This window comes from Prionailurus bengalensis, chromosome D2 (assembly GCF_016509475.1).
Source record: "Prionailurus bengalensis isolate Pbe53 chromosome D2, Fcat_Pben_1.1_paternal_pri, whole genome shotgun sequence".
In the NCBI taxonomy this organism is placed as follows: Eukaryota; Metazoa; Chordata; class Mammalia; order Carnivora; family Felidae; genus Prionailurus; species Prionailurus bengalensis.
The window spans coordinates 58,079,629-58,102,547 of record NC_057351.1 but is presented as its reverse complement, the minus strand read 5'-3'; the positions used below and the strand labels follow the sequence as shown (position 1 = coordinate 58,102,547).

Below are 22,919 nucleotides of genomic sequence, written 5' to 3'. Positions count from 1 at the left end.
AAAAAGAAAGAGTACCTCAGGAGGCATTGGCTAGCAAAAAACACATTCGGACATTATTTATAAGCAGCCATCACAAGGCGAGGGCTCACTTGCAGTGACACAAAGATAAGAAGTCAAAGAAGATCAAGGAAATTTAGAAGTCTTAAAAATTAAAGGAAATTGCTGTGACATGAACCCTAATGAAAAGTAAAAAATATTTCCACAGGGAACTATAAGACTCTTTTGCTAGATCCATTTTTATTTAATTTGAAAACAATTTAAGACTCATCATCTCTTCACCTACCAACTAACAGCATACTTATTTTCATCTCAATTTATTTCGAGGAGGATCTCGGCTTATTTTTCTCTGTTTTATGAGGCATTTAATTCCTTCTGGCTCCCAGTGTGGAAATTTATGTTTTAATATTTCCAACTTTTTCCCCATTAAAGTCAGAGATGATTCCCTCTACTCATCTAATCGTAAAAATAAAGTGACAGAAAAGAAAGCTATTTCAAGTCTGGGAGCATATTCTTGGGCAGGACATTCAAGGCTGCATAAAGGGAAGGATGAAGTATGAAGAAGATCCCATAGGGGAAGATGCGAGTTGATGAAAAAGAAATCCCCATGCAATTTAAAGGCTACATGTAGAGGAGGAACAAAGCTCCTGAAGGGTAGTGGATTAAAATGTAATCGTATGGCTTTCTTCTCTCCTCATTAATGGAAATGTGGTCTGTGACTGAGCAAACTCTTTACAAATGTTCTGAAAGACGCCATGTGGCTTACTAACAGATATATCTGTTTTTCAAAGTTTAGAATTTGCTTCTTTTCAGACATTCCAAAGAGTCAAATTGGGAAAATTTCTATTTCTCAGAAAACATTAATAAATTAAGACCTTGGATTTTATTGCCTTTGCCCATTCTCCTGATACTATTGTTCTTTCCTTCTTTAAAAACAACAAATACACCCCCCTTCCCAAACTACATATTGACTGTAGTGAAATAAAAGAACTCTTTTTTTTGTTTGTTTTCCTGTAAAGGGGCTCATAAAAATAGGCCTAGAGACAGTGACTTAAAACCAGACAAATCCAGATCTCCAACCCTATCAGTTTCTCCATCTTACAAGCACACTTAAGGCTCAAAAAGAAAAATTAATGCCCAAACAGCCGGTGAGGCATATAGTCATAGAAACGTTTTCTATCCTGGTCATACCAGGTATCACATAAGATACTGTCAAAATCTTTGATTGACCATTCATTTAGAAGGGGTTCTAAACCCTTTTAAAATCATATAATAATCAACATCAGCAACACTACGTCAGGGATCTTGGACCACACTCATAACGGCTTCTTTGTCAAGTAAGCAAAGAAACTATGTTATTTTGGTTGCCTGGAAGTTCATATCTGTTTCAGCGAAATGCAAATATCTTGGATCCCTATGAAAGGGTGTGGATCTCCACATAAATGATATCTCTGTTACAGAGAAAGAAGGGGCTGCTGCACTTGCTGGAATGTCTTCGGCTTTGTATCAGATGCTCCAAATTTGGTTTCAACCAGGCTTCCAGTTTGCCGAATGTCAAACTTCATGCTTTAGCAAGGGGGGAAAGTCTAGATGCCAGGAACACACTAGACCTCTCAGATAAAGGAGTAGAAGCATGCTTCAGTTGGACTAAGGTTGGTCCTCTTTGTTAGCACCAAACTCTCATTATTTAGTTCTTCACAGACTAAATTCTGGTTTCTCTTAGAGAAGAGGACCTGGATACTGAGAAGGAATTAAAGTAGATATTAAGGTAGAAATTCCAAGGCCAAATATCCCAAGGTCAGGCAAAGCAGCATCTGAGGCCGGTACAAGAAAGTAGTGGAAGTCAATGGGCAGCAACCCTAGGGTACTCGAGCTTTCTATGTCCTTGTCCGGCCTCATGGCCCTACCTGTACCCCAATCATGGGCACCACCTCCTCGATCCACAGCAAGTCCAATGGAGCTGAGGTTCTAGTTTGTCGGTGGTGAATCCGGCGTAGCCGCAGAAGGTACAGGATGATGGCCAGTAGCACCACCAGGATACAGGCGAAGAAGAGATAGTGGTTGTAGACAAAGGAGAGACGGAACCAGCTACCATGGGCCTGCCGGACACCTTCTTGCCGTAGATCCCTAGGCAAGAGTTTGAAGGTGACAAGTAACGTTAATTTCAAAGAAAAACATTCATGCGGATTTAAAAGGCCAGTGGTGTTATATCATTTATTCTATCCATGCAAATATGCTGATACCAGTTCCACAGAGCAAGCAAAGCTGAAGAACGTCTCTAGCCCTAGGACTGCTATGTGATTCCTCCTGTACTTTCTTTTCCTCACAGGCCTATGTGATTCCTCCTGTACTTTCTTTCTCCTCACAGGCCTACGTCCTCCAGAATGGGGACAAAATGAGAAGACAAAAAAGTGAACAGTGAGATAAGACTGATCATCTATAATACTGATTGTCTTAACAGTGGTCCCATGCCATTCTGTAAATACATACATACAGTTTGTAACTATGGTTCTAACAAGAATAGGGTGGTCCCTAAATCCAATCAAGAAATCAGAGTGTATTGAAATCCTTAAAAAAATTGGCTGTGCTTCCTGTGCTTTCTTTAGGATATATCTAAAGAAAGTGGTTGCCTGATCAACTGTTTTATAATCTGGAAAAAAAAGAGGAGACATGTAAACCAAAGTGCAGGAGCCTGCCTGCTTAGAACAGAAGCTGCAGTTTGGAGGTCCAGATACTGGATCCGTTTTTGTTTGGTTCGACCTGCAGTGTTTTCTCTAAATGTGAATCTCCAAACTGAAACGCTGCTTATAAAATATGGATTTCTGGCTTGTCCTGACAAATGACAACTGGAAGATGCTGGGACAGCACTTCCGCATGATAGGAGTCAGCCCTTCATCTACAGCACGTACTCTCCAGCTCCCCACTTCTCTCACATCTATCAGCTACCTGGTTTCTGACAATATTGGGTTTAAAGAAACAGGCAGCAAAGATTAAAATTTCATTTTAGTTTATCCGAAATAATACAGGGGAGAGAGTACCCAAACATTATCCCAAATACCTTATATACATAGAGCAAGACATCAGGCTATCATAGCTTAGTGACAATACCCCCCTAAAAGCATCTTGTGTGCTTTGTTCTAAATTCTGGCCCACCAAAAGCCTTCCAAGTCAATGACATGATGTCTAGAGTGACTCTACCCATTAGGAAAGACTGCTCTATACAGCCAGCATTCCCTAGCTCTCTAATCAGATGTTTTCTACAATAACCTAAGAATGAATTTTGGTTTATCAGTAAGAATCTTAGAACTGATTAGTAAGAGCTCAATCCTAAAGAATGATTTATTATGCATAAACAAAACTGCATTCCTGAAATTGCGAAGCTAAAAAAGAGACTCCGGATTAAATTCTCAACCTTCTTTCTGTTTCAACATAACTGGTTAGTAATAATAGTTCATGGGATAGTAATAAAGGGAGTTAATTTGGATGCATTTTTGAGGGAGAGTGGTCACTTAAGAAACCTATTCTGAGACACCAATATCCTCTAAGTTCAAGATGCCAGTTCAGTCCACTTTACCTGAGGGGTAAGAATCGTGTTTTATACAGAATGGCTCCCAGTGTCCACTGAACTTCTCGGTCATATACCAGCTGGGCTGTCTGCAGGTGTGGGTAGTCATAGGGAAAGTGGAATCCTTCATGAAGAACTTGGTACATCCAAGCCGATTTAAAACACTGATATCTGTGTGACAAAACAATAAATGTTTTTTTTTAAGAAGAAGAAGAAGACGCGGTCTGCGAGTTCGAGCCCCGCGTCAGGCTCTGGGCTGATGGCTCAGAGCCTGGAGCCTGTTTCTGATTCTGTGTCTCCCTCTCTCTGCCCCTCCCCCATTCATGCTCTGTCTCTCTCTGTCCCAAAAATGAATAAACGTTGAAAAAAAAAATTTTTAAAAAAAAGAAGAAGAAGAAGAAAAAAGAATACTTTCCACATACTCCCATTGGATGTCAAAAAGGATCTCTCTCCCCAGTTCACCTTCCTCGCCTCTAGGTGGAGCCAAATCTGAGCCTACTTTACCTTGATGTTTACCACAAAAGTGCAGGAACACCTTTATGCCATAATGCTATTGCTGTGTTTTTCTCTTTCTTTTTATAAGAGTCCTTATTTTTAAGGAGCCTGCTGTAATTACATGATGTCTGGGATTTGTTTCAAAAGAACCCAATTGTGGTAAGAGGGTGGGAAAAGAAATGAAATAAGATTTGCCAGAAGTTGGTAGCTGTTAGCAGAGAAGCAGGGTGATAGGTACACAGAAATTCATTATACCATTCTATTTTTGTTTATGGTTAAAATGTATTAACTAAAATGTTTACAAAATGGGAGGACTGATGAACCAAACTGGCAAAATACTGGTATTTGTTGAAGCTGGGTGAGGATTTATGTTACTGTTCTTTCCACTTTTCTGCATGTTCAATCTTTTAATTAAAAGCTTTAAAAAAGCACCACTTTTGATTTCAAACCATTTGGAATGAGCCTTTTGGTAACCCTGGTTTTCCCTGGCTTCGCTAAAATAGGCTCACTATTTTGGCCCTTATCACTCAGAAAATCAAAATCTAAAAATCAAATTCTTGATTCTCCTTCAACAGAAAATTCCATCTGTATTCTTGCTTGTTCTCTCTCTCTCTCATTATAATCTGCCATCTGCGTTTTCAGGCCAATCTTAGGGAAAAAAGGAAGCTACTCACTTGAGTCGATGCTCATCTGCATGTGATGAAAAGAGACCATTCTTGAATCTCTGAGTTAGGACTGACCAAGCCATGCCACAGTAATCCTGGAACAACCAAAGAGAAACAGAGGAACATGAAATTAAAGCACAACTAATTTCCCTACAGTCTCACCTGTTCCATGTCTAAAGTTACTTGTGGGTGACTAGTTGACAAAGGAAAACAGAAATGCCACATTCATTCCCTGGACACTGTGCAAAGCAAGTGCCAGAACACAGGTTCCTGAGGGTCTCCTTTTTATTCCCATCACCTCAAGTCCAGTACAAAGCCAGCCCAACACAGCTCCTGAGCCTCTTTGGCTTCAGAGAGGGGTAAGGTTAGGACCAGAAATAGCAACATCAAAGCCAAAGGGAGCCTCATTCTACACTATGTAAGATGAGGAAGTAAAGCAGATGGAATAGAATGGTCAAATTCTACCACTGGCCTGTTCCCCTGCTATAGTTCTCCCCAAAGAACCATTCCTTTCCTCTGAATGTCTACTTTGTGCCAGGTGCTCTTCTAGGTGCCAGGGAGATCTAGCAGTGAACAAAACAGACAAAACTTTCTGTCCTCATGAAGCTCACATTCTAGTGATAAAAAACAGACAATAACCATATACATGCATGCATACATAAGACATGTATACACGTACACATTTACATATAGAGTGTGTTACATGACATAAATGCTCATGGAAAAATAAAGCAGGAAAGGGAAATAGGTGAAATTGGGGAGGGCTGCAGTTTTGGATATGGTTGCTAGGGAAGGTATCACTGGGAAAATAACAGTTGAGTCAAAGTAAAAAAAAAAAAAGTAAGGGAACAAAATTATCTCTTTCACCTGGGAAAAAGAACATATGAAGCCACTAGCAATTTGAGTAAGCAGTAACTTGAGCCCTTTGGTGTTCAAGGGAACAGAATTTGAAGAAGTTTTAAAATGAGAGAAAGACGTAGGCCATGAACAGTTAGGCAGCCCTAGATGCTAGAAAGGAAAAGGAATATAAGTGTATTCCTGGAGGCTGGAGAGGAAAGAACAAATACAAACCAGGTTTTCCTCAATATTTCTTAGGGACTGCCTTCAGGGAACAGAATAATACACATAGTACAGACATTATTAAATTGGAAGTCTTCTATCCAGGGAACCCTAGAGAACTGTAACAAAGCAGAAAGAAAAGAATAAAATACAAGGTCAAATTCTTCCCATAAGTTTCTCTTCTACAAGATCAGAAAGACAGGCAAACCTTCAGAGATGAATCTAAATTAAAGGAGCTATAGAAAGCTAGAGAAACTTTTACCTGTTCAGGTAACTAATGATTTAAGCCTATAAGCTGCTAATGTCCTATATATGCTCTAAATGAAATTTTATTTCTTCTGCATTTTAGTTTTATTTTTTATTTTTTATTTTTTTTAAACTTACTGCTTTTTTTTTTTTTTTCCAACGTTTATTTATTTTGGGACAGAGAGAGACAGAGCATGAACGGGGGAGGGGCAGAGAGAGAGGGAGACACAGAATCGGAAACAGGCTCCAGGCTCTGAGCCATCAGCCCAGAGCCTGACGCGGGGCTCGAACTCACGGACCGCGAGATTGTGACCTGGCTGAAGTCGGATGCTTAACCGACTGCGCCACCCAGGCGCCCCTGCATTTTAGTTTTAAATAGTACCCCTGACATTGCTTTTCCCAATATCTTTTTAATATTCCAAGTGACCCTATATACCATTCTGGCCTCCTGACAAACCAAGAAAATCAAAGTAGACTTGCCCACCTGTGTGACCTCATTTCCAAAAGCACATTACAACTGAGAATACCAAGTGAGGGGAAAGATATCTGGGGATGACACTTTTGACCACAAACATTAAACAAGATTACTGGAAAGCTAGAGGAAAAACCATTAGCCACCACAAAGATTTTGGAGCTGGGTGATAATTTGGGTGATCAGGACATACATGGAAACCTAAGTTTAATGAACTAGAAGATAGTACAGCACAGTGTGCTCCTTAACTTCTGAGTCCACTTTCTCATCTGTAAAATGAAGGTTCACAGAGCTCCTCCTGTGAAGAAATCAGTGAAATCAGGCATACAAAGCCCTTTGCACAGCATCTGGCACAAAGTTAGGCATAGAGAAACGGCTGCTGCTGGTATGAATCATCTTTACTATAAATAATTTACCTGAGCAGCCTTGGCAAACGTTGGCCCATGGTAACGGCCACCGATGCGTAACACATCCTCTGTACAGTAAAAAAACTCAGAGAAACCGTAGAACTCGCTGTTATTGAAGTCAATTGGTGACTGGTAGATTCCATTCAGCGAGGCCTGGCTGGTGTTGGGGCGAGCCAGCAGGGGGCTCAGCATTGCCCCGCAAGAAGACCAGTCTCCTCTTCCTCGGATATGCAGCACCTGGCTGTTCCTCTCCACCACATCTGTGAGTCCCACGGGCAGGCAGGGATCCAGAAATGGATTGTCGGGACTCAGACCTGTCTTCTGGCCCAGCAACCTACCACAATGACAATAACAAACAAAACACATCACTAATGTATTCAACCTCTTTAAAAAATGCCTATAAGAAACTTGGCCAAAGAATGTGCTTCACAGATATCTTGTTTTATATGGCATCCCTAGAAACAAGCATGGAGTATCAACCATGCAGTCACAACACATGAACATTTAACTTAAGCAAATTCAATTTAGCAGAAACAAAGGAAAGAAGGAAGGAAGGGTGGGTGGGTGGATGGATGGAAGGAAGGAAGGAAGGGAGGAAGGAGGAAGATAAGGAGAGAAATATGGCAGTGATCAAATTTTGTTCAACCTTTTAATCAACATGTATATTTCCCAATGTATAGTGAAACTAGAGATATTAATCTGCTGGTCTCAATCTAGTCTTCATTACACTGCTTCTTAGAAGTGCCAAGATCTCACCACACTGAGTGTGGTTCTAACGTTTAGCAAAACACCTGGGAGAAGGTAAAGAGAGAAGGTTGGAGGAGTTTCCTGAGGAGAAGGATGTGTCAGTGGTCAGTGACAACGGCTGGCCATAGGAAGGACCTGCCTGGCCCCACGTGGGGAGGGACAGGTTGGGGCAAGTTCTAATCCCCATCTTGGCCATTAAATGGTTCTGGCTTTTTCAAGTCTGCATTTGCCCAGCAACAATATTCCCGTTCCTGGAGAGATTAAATCTGGCCGAGGACAGAAATTAGTGGAGACCAAATAACTTTGTCAACTGCGGTTAATTATTCATCAGTTCCTAAACAGACAGACGCTGAAGGGTGGACTTCCTGGGATGAAGAAGCCTCCATGATGTAAAGACTGAAGGAGGGACTGGGAACGTGGCAACACAACAAAATGTTCTGGAACAATTGGAACCTATTTTAAGGATGTGACACCAACTATTAAAAAAACTCAGAAAGTCATATTAAGAAGAAAGAACCATTACATTTTGACATCCCAGGAAGCATGGGTTTCTCTTGTAGCTTGTGTAGCAGCTACACAAGATGAATGATCAGTCTTCTCAATTAGGAACTTGGCAAGAAATACCAATGCACATATTGATGCATGGTGGCAGCCATGATACAGCCTGGCAAGTTCTGAGGCAGGAAACAGCAAAGAGAAAAGGGCAGCAGAACGACAAAGGAAGGAAATGGAAAAGGAAACACAGCAGCTAGCAAAGATGGAACACAACAAAACTGGTGTAAAACTTTCATAATTGTTCTTTGGACTGCCAGCAGGAGCGATCTGAGCTCCACAGCCCAAGCAACATCTGTACAGACTGGAGAGTATTTTCAGAATGCAAACACACTGCTTGGTTTTAAGGCATTCGTCCATCACCCGGTATAACAGGAGTCTCCTAAAACACCTTGACCTCTTGGTAGTTGAGACTTACAAAAACAAAAAAGAATCAGGAGACAGTATTTTCTTTATTATGGTCCCAAATAAGACAACTGCTGTGGACCAATTATTACAAATCGCCATATTCATAATTGTAATTAATACAATAGCGGTATTTCTTCAAGTTAGTATTTCTAGCAAAACAAATGGGGTAAGTAATTTTATGGTGAAAAAAACCTCTGCTGTCTTATACTTCCTTCAACGTACGTAGTGATACAATAATTTTAAATACTAAAGAAAAAAAAACCCACAACTATTTGAACATTATGGTCTAAATACTTCATGTGGTAGCCAAATGAAGAATCAGTGATCTGTCCACGCTGCAGGAAAAACTGGCTATTCTGGACTTAATGAGAGAACAATGTGAAGATTATTTCTAACTTCACATGCTTTTTATCTTTTATGCACACTATGGAACCTCACTCCCACGTAAGATGCAACTCCACTGTAAGTGAACAAATATGTCTTCTACCAAGAGGGAACTGCTAAGAACTACATTATACTGCACATTGTAAATTAATAACTTAGCCTCACTTATCCTGTGATACCATTTCTGAAAAAGGACACAGCAAGAGATCACCATAGTAAGCTGCTATACTTTTCTGAGTCCTAAGAGCAAAGACCAGAATGCACCCTAACCTAGATCAAGTGGGAATACCAATGGAGGGTCTCTATTAGTAGTGACACTACCCCATTGACGAGAGTGGTCAGGAAGGAGGAGGAAGCAAGGACATACCTATCTTAGTAGAATATGAGTATTTCTTCCTAATATCTGCACCCTGACAACATTCTATTTCAGAGGCACAGATCCCCATGTCCAAAGTACCTATTTTTGGTAAGGGTTTCATTCAGCACAAGATCTTCATAGCGCTGCCGGGCAAAGTTGCCTCCAAAACCCAGGAAGGTTGTGACATAAACCCTGTACACATGTTCAGTGTGTTGCACATCACAGCCCAGGTTGAATTCAGCCAGCAGGATCTTTGCTTCTTCTTCCTATAATACAATGTAAAGAGAAAAAAGGGAATTTTCATTTTGGTTGATTTACAGAGAGCTATGACGTTACCAATATACCAGTCTTCGTGTGCTGTAACTACCCTTTAAAATATCTTATAGCATTCTTTCATTCTCATAACATTATTTTCAACAAAGACACAAAATGACAAGCCTGAACAAAAAAGTACAGAGACTAAATACCAAATTAGAGACAACAACAGGATCTGTAGTTCTATACAAGGCAGAATCATTACAGATAATGTCATTTTCTTGCATGTACTTTTCAGATTTTCCAGTTTGCCAAAATGAGAATGTACTACTTTTATCATCAGGAAAGAAAAAATCTTTTGATAAAAATAAATTTCAGGAATTTGGAAGATCATCCTGAGACCTATTCTATGGGTTTTTACAATTCTATTCAAGAAGCTTTAATGTATCCTATGACAGGGACTAGGACCAGGAAAGTTCCATTTTACAGTACCTCTAATGAAAAGATGGTCTATTTTTTTTTTTTTTTTTTGACTTCAGTCCATAGTTTGAGTTAATCACACTCCTCAGTTCACGGCTCATTACCATGGCAAAGCCCCATTTCTGTTTTGTCTATTTACTTCCTTTTATCCTCATACTCACCCCCATTCCTACCCCCACATTCTAATGTGCTTAATGTAACATATATTTGTACATACTGTTGTAAAATTAAATTATTGTTTTGCATGTATTTATTTTTAATTAATGAAAATGCTATCATGCCCAGCAATTTCACTAAGTATATATATAAGAGGACTGAAAAGTATGACTAATCAAAAATGTATATGTGAATGTTCACAGCAGCATTATCCATAATAGTCAAAAACTGGAAACAAAAATCCAAAAGTCCATCATCTGATGAATGCATAAACAAAATATGGCATGGTCATATGGTTATTCAACCATGAAGAGAAATGAAGTTCTGATCCATGTTACAACAGAGATGAACCCTGAAAATATTTTGCTAAGTGAAAGGAGCCAGACACAAAACGTCACATATTGTATGATTCCATTTATGTGAAGTACTCAGAAGAGGCAAATCCACAGGAGACATAAAGCAGATTAGTGGTTGCTGGAGCTAGAGGGAGGAGAATGGCAAGTGACTGCTAATGAATGTGGGGTTTCTTTTCAGGGTAATGAAAATGTTCTAGAATTCGGTAGTGGTGGTTGCATTACTTTTTGAATGTGCACAACTTTGTGAATTGTACCAAAAAAACCACTTTAGGCACTTAGGATTACTTATATTTTTTAAAGCACTATTGTACTTTGTCTCATTGTTCCTTTCGTTATTTACCAAGCCCTAAAATCCATCTGTAAGACCGTTATATTACCAGGCTACATCTAACTTGTTGCTTGCAAGTATACTTTCTATACTAGTGTTGCTTTCTAAATCTGCACAAACAAAAAAGTCCTTTATTTAAGACTTTAAGGATAAGTGCCACTTACCAGAACAATGCCTTCATTTTACCTGTTGACTACATACTAACAAATAAAGACTAAAATGTCTTACAACCTCGTTCCCCAAATTTCCAACCCTTGCACAGACCCCTTCTGATTGTTAAACCCACATTCCCAACAATCTTGCTGGATATTTAGGCATATATGCTCCTCAGAGATCTCAAATTCATCATACATAAAACTGAATTCATTGGTTACAAGGACTTGGGCTAGAGACCAGAAAATTGTTCTCACCCAAACCTCCAGACCATACTCATTTGCTTAGCATCAACCCACCCTTTACCCTGGGGTCTCTCTCAGTGACTGAATTCCTTACCCTACCAGGTACCTAGGTGGGAACCTCAGCATCACTCGGTATCCCTCTCTGCCCTATCCACACCATTACATTACACTGTTTTGTTTTGTTTTTTCCAAAATACCCCTGAGATCTGTGCCCTCCATTCCATTTCCACTTACATTGCCTAGTTCAGCCCTTATTACCTCTTACCCAAGGTTCCCTGACCTACATTTCTTTCTCATACAGACAACAAAATTATTTTCCTAAAAAAACAGATTGGATCTATTATCAGTCACATAATGGAGCTGAAAAGGACCTTCAGAATTTAATTATTTCATAGATGATGAAACTGAGGCCCATATGACTGCCCTACTCAAAAACCTTTGCTGATTCTCCTCCATCTATAGAAATAAAAGTGAAATTCCCTAGCATAGCACCCAAGACTCCTTACAATTTAACTTCATCTTATCTTCCTAGACTTACTATACTGGAAAATTCTATACTACAACAGGCTATTCAACGTTTCTTGGACATTCTGAGCTCTTTGCTGCTTTCTTTGTGCCCTTGTACATACTATTTCCTCCATAAAGGTGGCCTTCCTCAACCTTCAAATGCAAAAGCCTACTTACCATCCAGGGCCCAGGTAAATACCTTACTTTCCAGGAAGCCAGCATGACTCCCATTCATGTAGTAGACGAGTAGAGTGGGAACATTACTGATATCTGGTAGAGGCCAGGGATGCTGCTAAACATCATATTATGCACAGGACAGCTCTCGACAACAAAGATTTATCCAGCTCAGACTGTCAATAGTGCCAATGATGAGAAACCCTGGTTTAGATCAAATTTTAGTACTTCCATAGTCTGCCTGTTATCACAGGCTGTCTTCACTGATAGATTATAATAAGTTTTGGGGGGCAGTACAATATGTCTCATTCCTTGCACACAACAGGTGTTTAAAAACTGCAGCTCTTCTTCCTCTCTATGATAAAACTCTTTCCTCAAGATACATATATTCTTTACATTCTAGTCTGGTAAGGAATTTAGAAGCACAAGAATGGAATCACAAGTAAGGGAAAGGAAATAACATTTAATGAACAAGTATGTACCAAATACTGTACTCTGGGCTTTATATGAATTATCATGTTTAATCTTCTAGCAGTCCCAGGAGACAGGGAGTATAACTGCTAAAATACATTAAACATTTAGCACATGTTGGAAAGTTTGTCAAGTGCTTTACACACATGGTGTCATTTCATCTTCCCAACTTCATGAAGTGGATACTATTATTATTCTCTTTTCATACAGGAGGAGATTAAAGCTCAGAGAGGTAACCTAACCAAGATAATGTAAGCTAGTGAGTATCTGAACAAATATTTGGACCCATGCAAATTGGTCTAAGTCAAAAAACAGTGATCTTCTTTCCCAAATACTGGCATTTGTAGCAACCCAATATCCCTAAAAGGTAATATACCTGTTTCGGAGAAAGGACAGAGGCTGAGGTAGGAACTTCATAAGCAATTTGGAGAGAGGCTCCTCCCATATCTAGTATCCCTACTGTCCTTCTGCGCCCTGTTGCCAATTCCTGGGGACCCTCAGCATCTGATTCTGAAATAAATAAGGGAAAAGAAAAGGCCTAGTAATTAAAAAACAAATCAAAAATGAAAAAAAAATCAAAATAGAAATCCCTTAAAAAATGAAGAGCAAACTGAAATAAATCAATCTCACTGTATCAACTATGTATTACAGAGAATTCTTTCAAGTAACATTTTTACTATATCCCTTATAGGATGTATCTTACTGACAACAGAAGCAAATAAATATCTTAAACTGCATTGTAGTAGTCTTATTGATAATAATTTTTTAAGCCATTAAACGTGTTATGAAATAAAGCAAATAAATGTTTATATTAATATGTTTAGGAACAAATACGCAGCATAAAAGAAAAAAACATACAGGTATAAACTCAACAATATTAAGCAACAACCTTATAATCTTTTTTTAATTAATTTATTTTTATTTATATTCAAGTTAGTTAGCATATAGTGCAATAATGATTTTAGGAGATTATAGATTCATCCCCTATGTAAAACACCCAGTGCTCATCCCAACAAGTGTCTTCCCTAATGCCCCTTGCCCATTTAGCCCATCCCCTCATCCATAGCCCTTCCAGCAACCCTCAGTTCTCAGTTTGTTCTCTGTATTTAAGAGTCTGTTTTGTCCCCCTCCCTGTTTTTATATTATTTTTGCTTCCCTTCCCTTATGTTCATCTGTTTTATATCTTAAATTCCACATGAGTGAAGTCATATATTTGTTTTTCTCTGACTAGTTTAGCTTAGCATAATGCCCTCTAGTTCTTTCCATGTTGTTGCAAATGGCAAGATTTCATTTTTTTGACTGCTGAGTAATACTCCATTGTATATGTATGTGTGTGTGTGTGTGTGTGTGTGTGTGTGTGTGTGTGTGTGTATCACATCTTTATTCATCTGTTGATGGACATTTGGGCTCTTTCCATACTTTGGCTACTGTCGATAGCACTGCTATAAACATTGGGGTGCATGTGCCCCTCCGAAACAGCACACTTGTATCCCCTGGATATATAACTAGTAGTGTGATTGCTAGGTCATAGGGTAGTCCTATTTTTAACTTTTTGAGAAGCTTCCATATTGTTTTCCGGAGTGGCTGCACCAGTTTGCATTCCTACCAGCAGTGCAAAAGAGTTCCCCTTTCTCCGCAGTCTTGCCTGAGTTGTTAATGTTAGCCATTCTGACTGGTGTGAGGTGGCATCTCATTGTGGTTTTGATTTGTATTTCCCTGATGATGACTGATGTTGAGCATTTTTTCATGTGTCAGTTGGCCATCTGGATGTCTTCTTTGGAGAAGTGTCTATTCATGTCTTTTGCCCATTTCTTCACTGGATTATTTGTTTTTTGGGTGTTCAGTTTGCTAAGTTCTTTATAGATTTTGGATACTAACTCTTTATCTGATATGTTGTTTGCAAATATCTTTTCCCATTCTGTCGGTTGCCTTTTAGTTGTGCCGATTGTTTCCTTTGCTGTGCAGAAGCTTTTTAGTTTGATGAGGTCCCAATAGTTCATTTTTGCTTTTGTGTTGCTTGCCGCTGGAGACATGTTGAGTAAGAAGTTTCTGGGGCCGAGGTCAAAGAGGTTTTTGCCTGCTTTCTCCTCTAGGATTTTGATGGCTTCCTGTCTTACGTTTAGGTCTTTCATCCATTTTGAGTTTATTTTTTGTGTATGGTGTAAGAAAGTGGTCCAGGATCATTCTTCTGCATGTTACTGTCCAGTTTTCCCAGCACCATTTGCTCAAGAGACTGTATTCCATTGGATATTCTTTGCTGCTTTGTCAAAGATTAATTGGCCGTATGTTTGTGGATCCATTTCTGGGTTCTCTATTCTGTTCCATTCATCTGAGGGTCTGTTTTTGTGCCAGTACCATACTGTCTTGATGATTACAGCTTTATAATACATCTTGAAGTCCAGGAGTGTGACGCCTCCAGCTTTGGTTTTCTTTATCAGGATTGCTTTGGCTATTCGGGGTCTTTTCTGGTTCCATACAAATTTTAGGATGGTTTGTTCTAGCTCTGTGAAGAATGCTGGTGTTATTTTGACAGGGATAGCATTGAATATTTAGATTGCTTTGGGTAGTATGGACATTTTAACAATATTTGTTCTTCCAATCCAGGAGCATGGAATATTTTTCGATTTTTTGGTGTGCCTTCTTCAATTTCTTTCATAAGTTTTCTACAGTTTTCAGTGTATGGATTTTTCACTTTTTTGTATAACCTTATAATCTTAAATATGAATTGGAACTATCATGATTTCTTTTTCTCTTTCTAAAAATACATATTTTCTAGCTCTGTACTGAAAGGGCCTAGAAGTAAGGATAATCTAGGAGCAATAAGCACTCCTGGCATCCATGGTCTCTAAATATCATTTTCCAATAAAAGAAACCAGGGCTCCTTAAAAAATGTCCGATGCTAGGTCGAAGGTAGAAAAAATACAAGACAAGCATGGAATATACCTTAGTGTGCCAAAAAGCAAGGGAAATATAAAAGACTATTGGGATGTTAAAAGGTACAGAAGCCAACCTATAGGTGCTCCAACTGGCCAATGATGGTGTAATTTGAGCACTGAAAAGAATGATGATGCAATGGACTACGATGCATCAAACACATTAAAATCTACAAACTCATAATGATACTGAAAAAAAACTTCACTAGTTACCTTTGGAAGTTGCTAGGACATCAACTCATTAATCAAAAACTTGATAAATGAAAGAATGAAAGATCTATCCTGTCTTTCCATTTAGAACTGTATTCCAGGATAATCAAATAGTTAATGAAGAAAATTTTGTTATATAAAAACCCCAACTGTTAAATGCAGAAGAAATGAAGGAATTAGAAAAATAACTATTTTGCAACCTCTAATGAAAAAACGAATCTAAACAACAATCACAATTGGCTACTATAACCATTAAGTGAAAAGTGGCTGGAGAATTTTCATAATAGATTAGATCAGGCTGACAATACCTGAACCCTGAAACCTGATCAGTCTTAATGTGACTGAAGTGGGACAAGCAGACCTTATAAAACTTCTGATGTGATGTAGTAGGAAACACTTAGTGCCAATCTTTATTTATTATTTATTCTTGCCAAAGGAATTGAATCGGTGTCTAATCAAGTTTCTGTATCTAATCTCCAATTTATAAGACATAAGGAGGGATGAGAAGCATGTTTAAGACCCCACAAAAATTCAGTCAATCAAATTAAGAATGTGGTAATTTCATTCTATCAAGTGAGCCAGTTTTGTTTTTGTGTTTTTAATGAATGATTTGAGGAAAAGAGGTGGGAGGGGGAAAGCTGTTATAAAGAAACTTATCAATCAAATGTAATTATGATCCTTGTTCAGATTCTGATTTTAACAAGACAATTACAAATAAATATTCTTGATACAATAAAGGAAGTCTCTACCTGGGTATTAGATAGATGTTACACAATACTAGAAATTGTTAACTTTTTTAAATTTAAGAATGGCATTGTGGATATCTCAGTTGTTTTGAAGCTCCTCATTGGTGAGAGATAAACGCTGAAGTACAAGAAGATAAAATGATATGTCTGTGGTTTGCTTTTTAAAATCCAAAAGGAAAAAAACCTGTGTTGTATGGAGGGAGGGTGGAGCCAAAAAACTGACCAACCACTAATTAGTGTTGAGTCTGAGTAATGGGCTCATGGAAATTCATTTTATTATTATTTACTTCTGTAAATGTTTCTAACTTTCCATATTAAAAATTTAAAAAGAAATAAAAGAAGGGAAAGTAGGACTGGAAAATGAAGCATCTTTACTTTTAAAAAAAAAAGAAAGAAAAATCACTCAAATGTGGCACTTATATTACACTGATAGGTTACAACATAAACCTTCGTTCAGTCCTTAGAACTGTCTTAAGATGACAACATTACTCACCATCCTCATGGTCGAATCTTCCCAAAACAAAGTTGATTCCAATCCATGCATAAACTCCTAGGTAAGAAACATAAAAGCCCATGCTTAATTCTCTATTGCTATGCCATGTATACACCTCTCCCAGGGCTGTTCTTTTCCTCCTTTTCTTAGGAAAAAAGTGATAATAGTATTTTATTCCATACTCTTAGTGTATGAATTCAAAATCTCTTATCTTGTGATGCTTTTCCCTTTTAAAATGATTTGCATTGTCTAAATTAATGTGTAAATTTGCGTTTTCTAAATTAATGTGCAAAAACAAATGTAAAAAATGTGCATCTTGGATTCTGGCTCTGGGCAAGAGGAGGTAAGCACACTCTATCCTGTCATCCCACCGAACACAGTGTAAACTGCATGGAATATATGGAGCAGATTTGTGAGAACTCTGGAAGGAAATCATAAGAGGCACACTGAGTCAGAGATCAGAAGTTAAAGTACCACCAAACCTGTAGTGAGTGTCCCATATTTTCCCCTCAGATATTGCCTGGCCTGGACTCAAAAGCAGCTTGAAACACAAAAGGACATCCAGGTGTGGAGGGAAAGAACTTCAAGGCCTTGCTTTCTGCTCCAAGGAGCATTAAAAGAGACCCCAAAGGCTCCGAAAGAATGGAGGAAAATCCCTTGGGTTTTTTTCCCTTCATTTTGTTCTCTGCTACCCCAGGCAATCCTGCAACAGCAGAGGTAGAAGTTGGGCAGGTGCCTAAAACTGTGAAGGATATGAATCTTCTCTGACTAGAGGAGCTACAGCCTTAAGAACTGAAGAAAATCCCTATTGCTGATTTTTCTCCATGTCCTCCACCATTTAGCCCTGGATGCAGATGCAATCATGGGAAATGTATGGCAGAGTAGGCAAATTAAAGCCCTGGCTTTCTAACTGGAGGACCATGAAAGTGAGCCCCAGGGAACCAGAAAGTGTTGGGGAGATCACAGAGAGTAAGGAATAAAGTGATGTATGAACTCCTGGGCTCACAGCCAAGCAACACATGCATGGATCTCATACACAATATACCAAAGGTTCTGAGAACCGTACTAGCTAGACACTCCATTTGTATGGACTATGCCCAGATTTTAGACTGACCACTGGGTGACACACAAATGGTACAAACCCAAATAGCAGTGACAAGGCTTTGAAAAATGAATCACTACAATCACAGAAGGCAGGTCAGAACTTGAGGCATGAACCTAACCAGGTCAACTCCCTGCTAACACAAACAAAAGTCAGTATTTTCCTTACGATTGAAACAAGACCCAGTTTCATAGTATAACTTTCAAAATGTCCAGGATACAATATAAAATTACTTAGCATGAAAAGAACTAGGAAAATCTCAACTCCTAAGGGAAAAGATGCCAACCCCAAGATGACACAGATGTCAGAATTACCAGACAGAGATACTAAAGCAGCTATATAACTAAGAAATAAGACCAGTCTTACAATGAACGGAAAGATAGAAAGTCTCAGCAAAGGAAGAGAACATAAAGAATCAAATGAAAATTTTAGAACTGGAGAATGCAATACTGAAATTGAAAAGGTAAATCTTTTCCTTTATGTGAACTGCAACTAGAATGTACAGAAGAGGGGCGCCTGGGTGGCTCAGTTGATAATCAGCATCTGACTTCAGCTCAGGTCATGATCTCACGGTTCGTGAGTTCAAGCCCCACATCAGGCTCTGTGCTGACAGCTCAGAGCCTGGAGCCTGCTTCGGATTCTGTGTCTCCCTCTCTCTCTGCTCCTACCCCACTCACACTCTGTCTCTCTTATTCAAAAATAAATAAACATTTAAAAAAATTCAGAATGCACAGAAGATTTTCTCTTTTTCAAGAAATGGAAACATAATTTGTCATGTAGGCCACATTTGGGCCACATGAGAACATATATTCAATTCTACCTCAAAACTACAAACCCAGCAGTGCAAGCTTTTAGGGAAGTATCAGTACTTCATAATAAATACAATAAAGGGGGGGGGGGTGCCTGCGTGATGCAGTTTGTTAAGCTTCTGACTCTTGGATTCAGTTCAGGTCATGGTCTCATGGTGGTAAGATGGATCCCTGAGTTGGGCTCTGCACTGAGCATGGAGCCTGCTTGGGATTCTCTCTCCCCCTCTCTCTCTGCTCCTCCCCTGCTTGCTCCCTCTCCTTCAAAATAAATAAATCAACATTTAAAAAATAAATGCAATAGGGGCGCCTGGGTGGCGCAGTCGGTTAAGCGTCCAACTTCAGCCAGGTCATGATCTCGCGGTCCGGGAGTTCGAGCCCCGCGTCAGGCTCTGGGCTGATGGCTCAGAGCCTGGAGCCTGTTTCCGGTTCTGTGTCTCCCTCTCTCTCTGCCCCTCCCCCGTTCATGCTCTGTCTCTCTGTCCCAAAAATAAATAAACGTTGAAAAAAAAAATTTTTTTTAAATAAAAATAAAAAATAAACGCAATAAAAGGAGAGCCCATAACAAAAGAAAAGTAAATAATGATCATCCCCTATTAACGTTTCCCCTTACTTTAATAATTTGCTTTACATTAGAATTTGGCAAACTCAGTACAACCCCCAGTACGGGGTGTCAGCAGAATTATTAACTGCTTGTTATATTTTAAAAGAAGATGAGGTTGAGGTTGTATTTAAGTTTAATGGTGCAGGTGATTGGGTGATCTATGATACAGGTGATTCAGGGTTTTTTAGTGAAGAGGCCATGGGAATTGCAGCGTTATATAGTTATGGAACTTGGCTAGTGGTTGTCACTGGTTGGTCCTTGCTTATTGGTGTGTTAGTGATTATAGAAGTTACTCGTGGAAATTAAGTAAGAGTAGACTAAAAGTACTTATGTTTTGAAAACTACAATTAGCTAACCAAATACTCACTTGGAATCATCACTAAATACTAATATGTTCTTATAAACACAGTACTTAGCACAAAGTTAAAAATAAATATAAATATATGACTTCCAGAAGCAGCAATCTATAACAGACACCAATGCAGAATATGCAAATGATAATTAAAAAAAAAAACATATGACAGAATCAAGAAAATTACCCGAAGAAAAATAAAAATCAAATATATAAAGTAATCCTAACCCCACCCCTAGCAGAGAGACTATGCCATGATTGGCTAGGAGCTGAAGGAGTGCACCCCTCAAGGCCCAGTACCTTCCTGCTTCCCAGAGATCACTTCTGCCTGAGACTGTGAAAAGAGGAAGTCAAACTCCAGAGGTAAATCTCTCACCAGATCAGCCAAGATAGCCAGCTGCTTTCTGCAAGAAAGAACAAAAATATAAAAGTTAATCGCTAAACACTCTTCTCACAATTAGCTTCAACTTGCACTTCTACCTCATTGCTCAGATAGTCCATCCACTAGTTGAGCCATGCTTCTTTTTGGCACTTCACTTGATTTCAAAGGTTGAAACTGCCTCCAAAGTATATCCTTCCACTTAAAAGGCAATATGATACTAGTAATACTTTTTCTTTGTGTAATTGTATAATTCAAATAGTATTAAAAGATGAGACCACAGTTCTGTGCCTCTCACAACACTGAGTATATATAAGTGGCAGGAAGCACAGTTTCATAATTGCATGATTCCTAACTACTACGAAGGGAAGCTGTCAGACTAAGGAACACAATCTGATCCTCAGATCTTACACAATACAGAAACAACACCTCATATTACCACACAACAAGCACTGTTAGATCCACAAATTAATATCCTTTACAAAACTGACAATGAACTTTTTAATCTCCTTTTATATATTTCAAGGGCTGGGGTTTTGTTTCTTTATAAAAATCTTATCATTTGAAAAACCCAAATCAGGATCAAAATCCAAAGGTTACAACAATTTGGGGACAAAGTCTGAATCTTAGTATCTAGGGTTATTTTCTCCTCTCAAGTTTTATGCTATCAGTATTATTAAAGAAAAGCAAAGAAACAAAGCTAGAAGTAATAATATGAATCTAGAGAAAGTGGTTAAAAACAAAAGCAACTATCCTGGATCTTTAAAATAACTCATTAGAAAAATATTCTATTGGCTCAGCATGACTTAGTGAAGAATGATAACACTTAAAAGTAAAGAATATATTTAAATTAATAATTTTCTTTAAGCTCAGGTCATGATATCATGGTTGTGAGATCGAGCCCTGCATCAGGCTCTGCACTGAGCATGGAGCCTGCTTGGGATTCTCTCTCCTGCTCTCTCTACCCCTCCCAGCTCGTGCACGCTCACTTTCTCTGTCTGTCTCTCTCTCTCTCAAAATAAATAAATAAACATTTTGTAAAAAAAAAAAAAAAAGGAAAAACAAAGTAATAATTTTACAATATACTATCAAATACAATTTCTAAAATAGCTCGTTGTTATACATATTAAATTCTTACAATAAGAATTTTACATGGGGAACAAGAGGGATTATTTTGCTCTCCCTATCGGATATGTTTCCAATTGGCTATTTGCTTAAAATAAACAAAAAGAGGGCTTGCTGATTTGGGGGACAATATGGAAAAATGGGCACCCACATACACTGGTGTTTGGAATGTAAATTACTGGTATGATCTTTTTTTGTTTTTTTTAAGTAGGCTCCATGCCTAGCCTGCTTCGGATTCTGTGTCTCCCTCTCTCTCTGCCCCTAACCCACTTGAATTCTGTCTTTGTCTCAAAAATAAATAAACATTAAAAAAAAATTTTTTTTTTAATTAAATAGGCTCCATGCCTAATGTGGGGCTTGAACTTCTGATACTGAGATCGAGAGTCAATGCTCTACCAACTGAGCCAGCTAGGTGCCCCACTGGTATGATCTTTTTGAGAGCAATCCAGGACTTTGTATCCAAATTTTTAACGTGCTTAACTTTTGACCAGCTATTACATTTTTAGAAATTTATTGCAAGGAAATCATCAGATAAGAATACAAAAAGGAAGCGAATACTGCAGCTTTATAAAAATGAAAAAGTGACAACCTGTTAAATAATCTATGTCATATCCATATAATGTAACACTAGACAGATGTCAAAAGAAATGAGGTCGACTTATACTCTATACGTATTGACATGAAAAGATGTCCAACATATTTTGAGTTCTAATAGGTTATGAAACAGTACATACAATATGATCCCAACTTACATTAAACAATAAACAAAAAACTTTTTCACGTACTGCACAGAATAGAACTTTTGTTCCTAAAATTCAATTTGTTTCTTTATTTAAAAAAAAAAACAAACAAAAACTTTCAGTGGCATCCGGGTGGCTCAGTCAGTTAAGCATCTGACTCTTGGTTTTGGCTCAGGTCATGATCTCACGTTTCGCGAGTTGGAGCCATGCATCGGGCTGTGCGCTCACGGTGCAGAGCCTGCTTGGAATTCTCTCTCTCTCTCTCTCTCTCTCTCTCTCTGTCTGTGCCCCTCCCCTACTCGCACTTCTCTCTCAAAATAAATAAATAAGCTTTAAAACCAAACAAAACAAAACCCCACAAAAACAAAAAACTTTCAGTGGCAAAATGCTGATAACTGTTGAAGCTGGGGGCTGCGAAAATAAGGATTCATTATGCTGTTCTATTATTATGTTTGAAATTTTCCAGAACAAAAGTTTTTTCCCCCTTAAATGTCACCTTGTACTACCTTTGTAATTTCTTTTTAAAGGCATTTTCATTACAAAACAAAAAAGAGGTTAGTCTAACAAATTGTTAGTCTAGGCCTTTGACAAAGAAATAAAACCTAGTGATAACACATTTCAAAATATAGTCCAGGTGATTTAAACCCATTTTGAATATTGCTCACAAATGCTAATATATTAGTGGAGCATTAATTATACAAAACAGGTTCTTACAGTGATGGCTATATTTATGTCAACAACTACAGCTGCCTCAAGAGGTAGCAATGATTTCATAAGCCCAGGATAGATATAGGCATTATTTAGAAGAGGTGATCAGAAAACGAATTAAAAGACAAGCTCTTCACAAATTCTTAAGATAAAAAAAAAAATACAAATATTCGGAGCCTCCATGCTGACAGTGAACATCTTAGAAAAATGGAATGGAGTTACATAGTGGGTTTTGTCTGCA

The 22,919-nt window shown here is 38.4% G+C and overlaps 1 protein-coding gene, 1 long non-coding RNA gene and 1 pseudogene across 2 annotated transcripts in view; 2 read left to right on the top strand and 1 right to left on the bottom strand.

Annotated features, from left to right (window-relative positions):
• Positions 1-218: 218 nt before the first annotated feature.
• ENTPD7 (ectonucleoside triphosphate diphosphohydrolase 7) overlaps positions 219-22,919 on the bottom strand; it is a 45,658-nt gene continuing 22,957 nt past the window's right edge. Inside the window, exons 6-13 of the mRNA XM_043597228.1 lie at positions 20,027-20,130; positions 16,863-16,919; positions 12,857-12,990; positions 9,455-9,621; positions 6,916-7,240; positions 4,732-4,817; positions 3,572-3,733; positions 219-2,124 (exon numbers count right to left, since the gene is read on the bottom strand). Coding sequence (XP_043453163.1) covers positions 1,893-2,124; positions 3,572-3,733; positions 4,732-4,817; positions 6,916-7,240; positions 9,455-9,621; positions 12,857-12,990; positions 16,863-16,919; positions 20,027-20,130 — 1,267 coding nt within the window. The 3' untranslated portion in view covers positions 219-1,892. The remainder of the gene's footprint in view (positions 2,125-3,571; positions 3,734-4,731; positions 4,818-6,915; positions 7,241-9,454; positions 9,622-12,856; positions 12,991-16,862; positions 16,920-20,026; positions 20,131-22,919) is intronic.
• Positions 7,374-8,446, top strand: LOC122493490 (annotated as a pseudogene).
• On the top strand, positions 10,399-19,693 carry LOC122493127. Its single transcript, XR_006299828.1, has 2 exons — positions 10,399-10,435; positions 19,435-19,693. It is a non-coding gene; the product is annotated as an uncharacterized LOC122493127 (long non-coding RNA).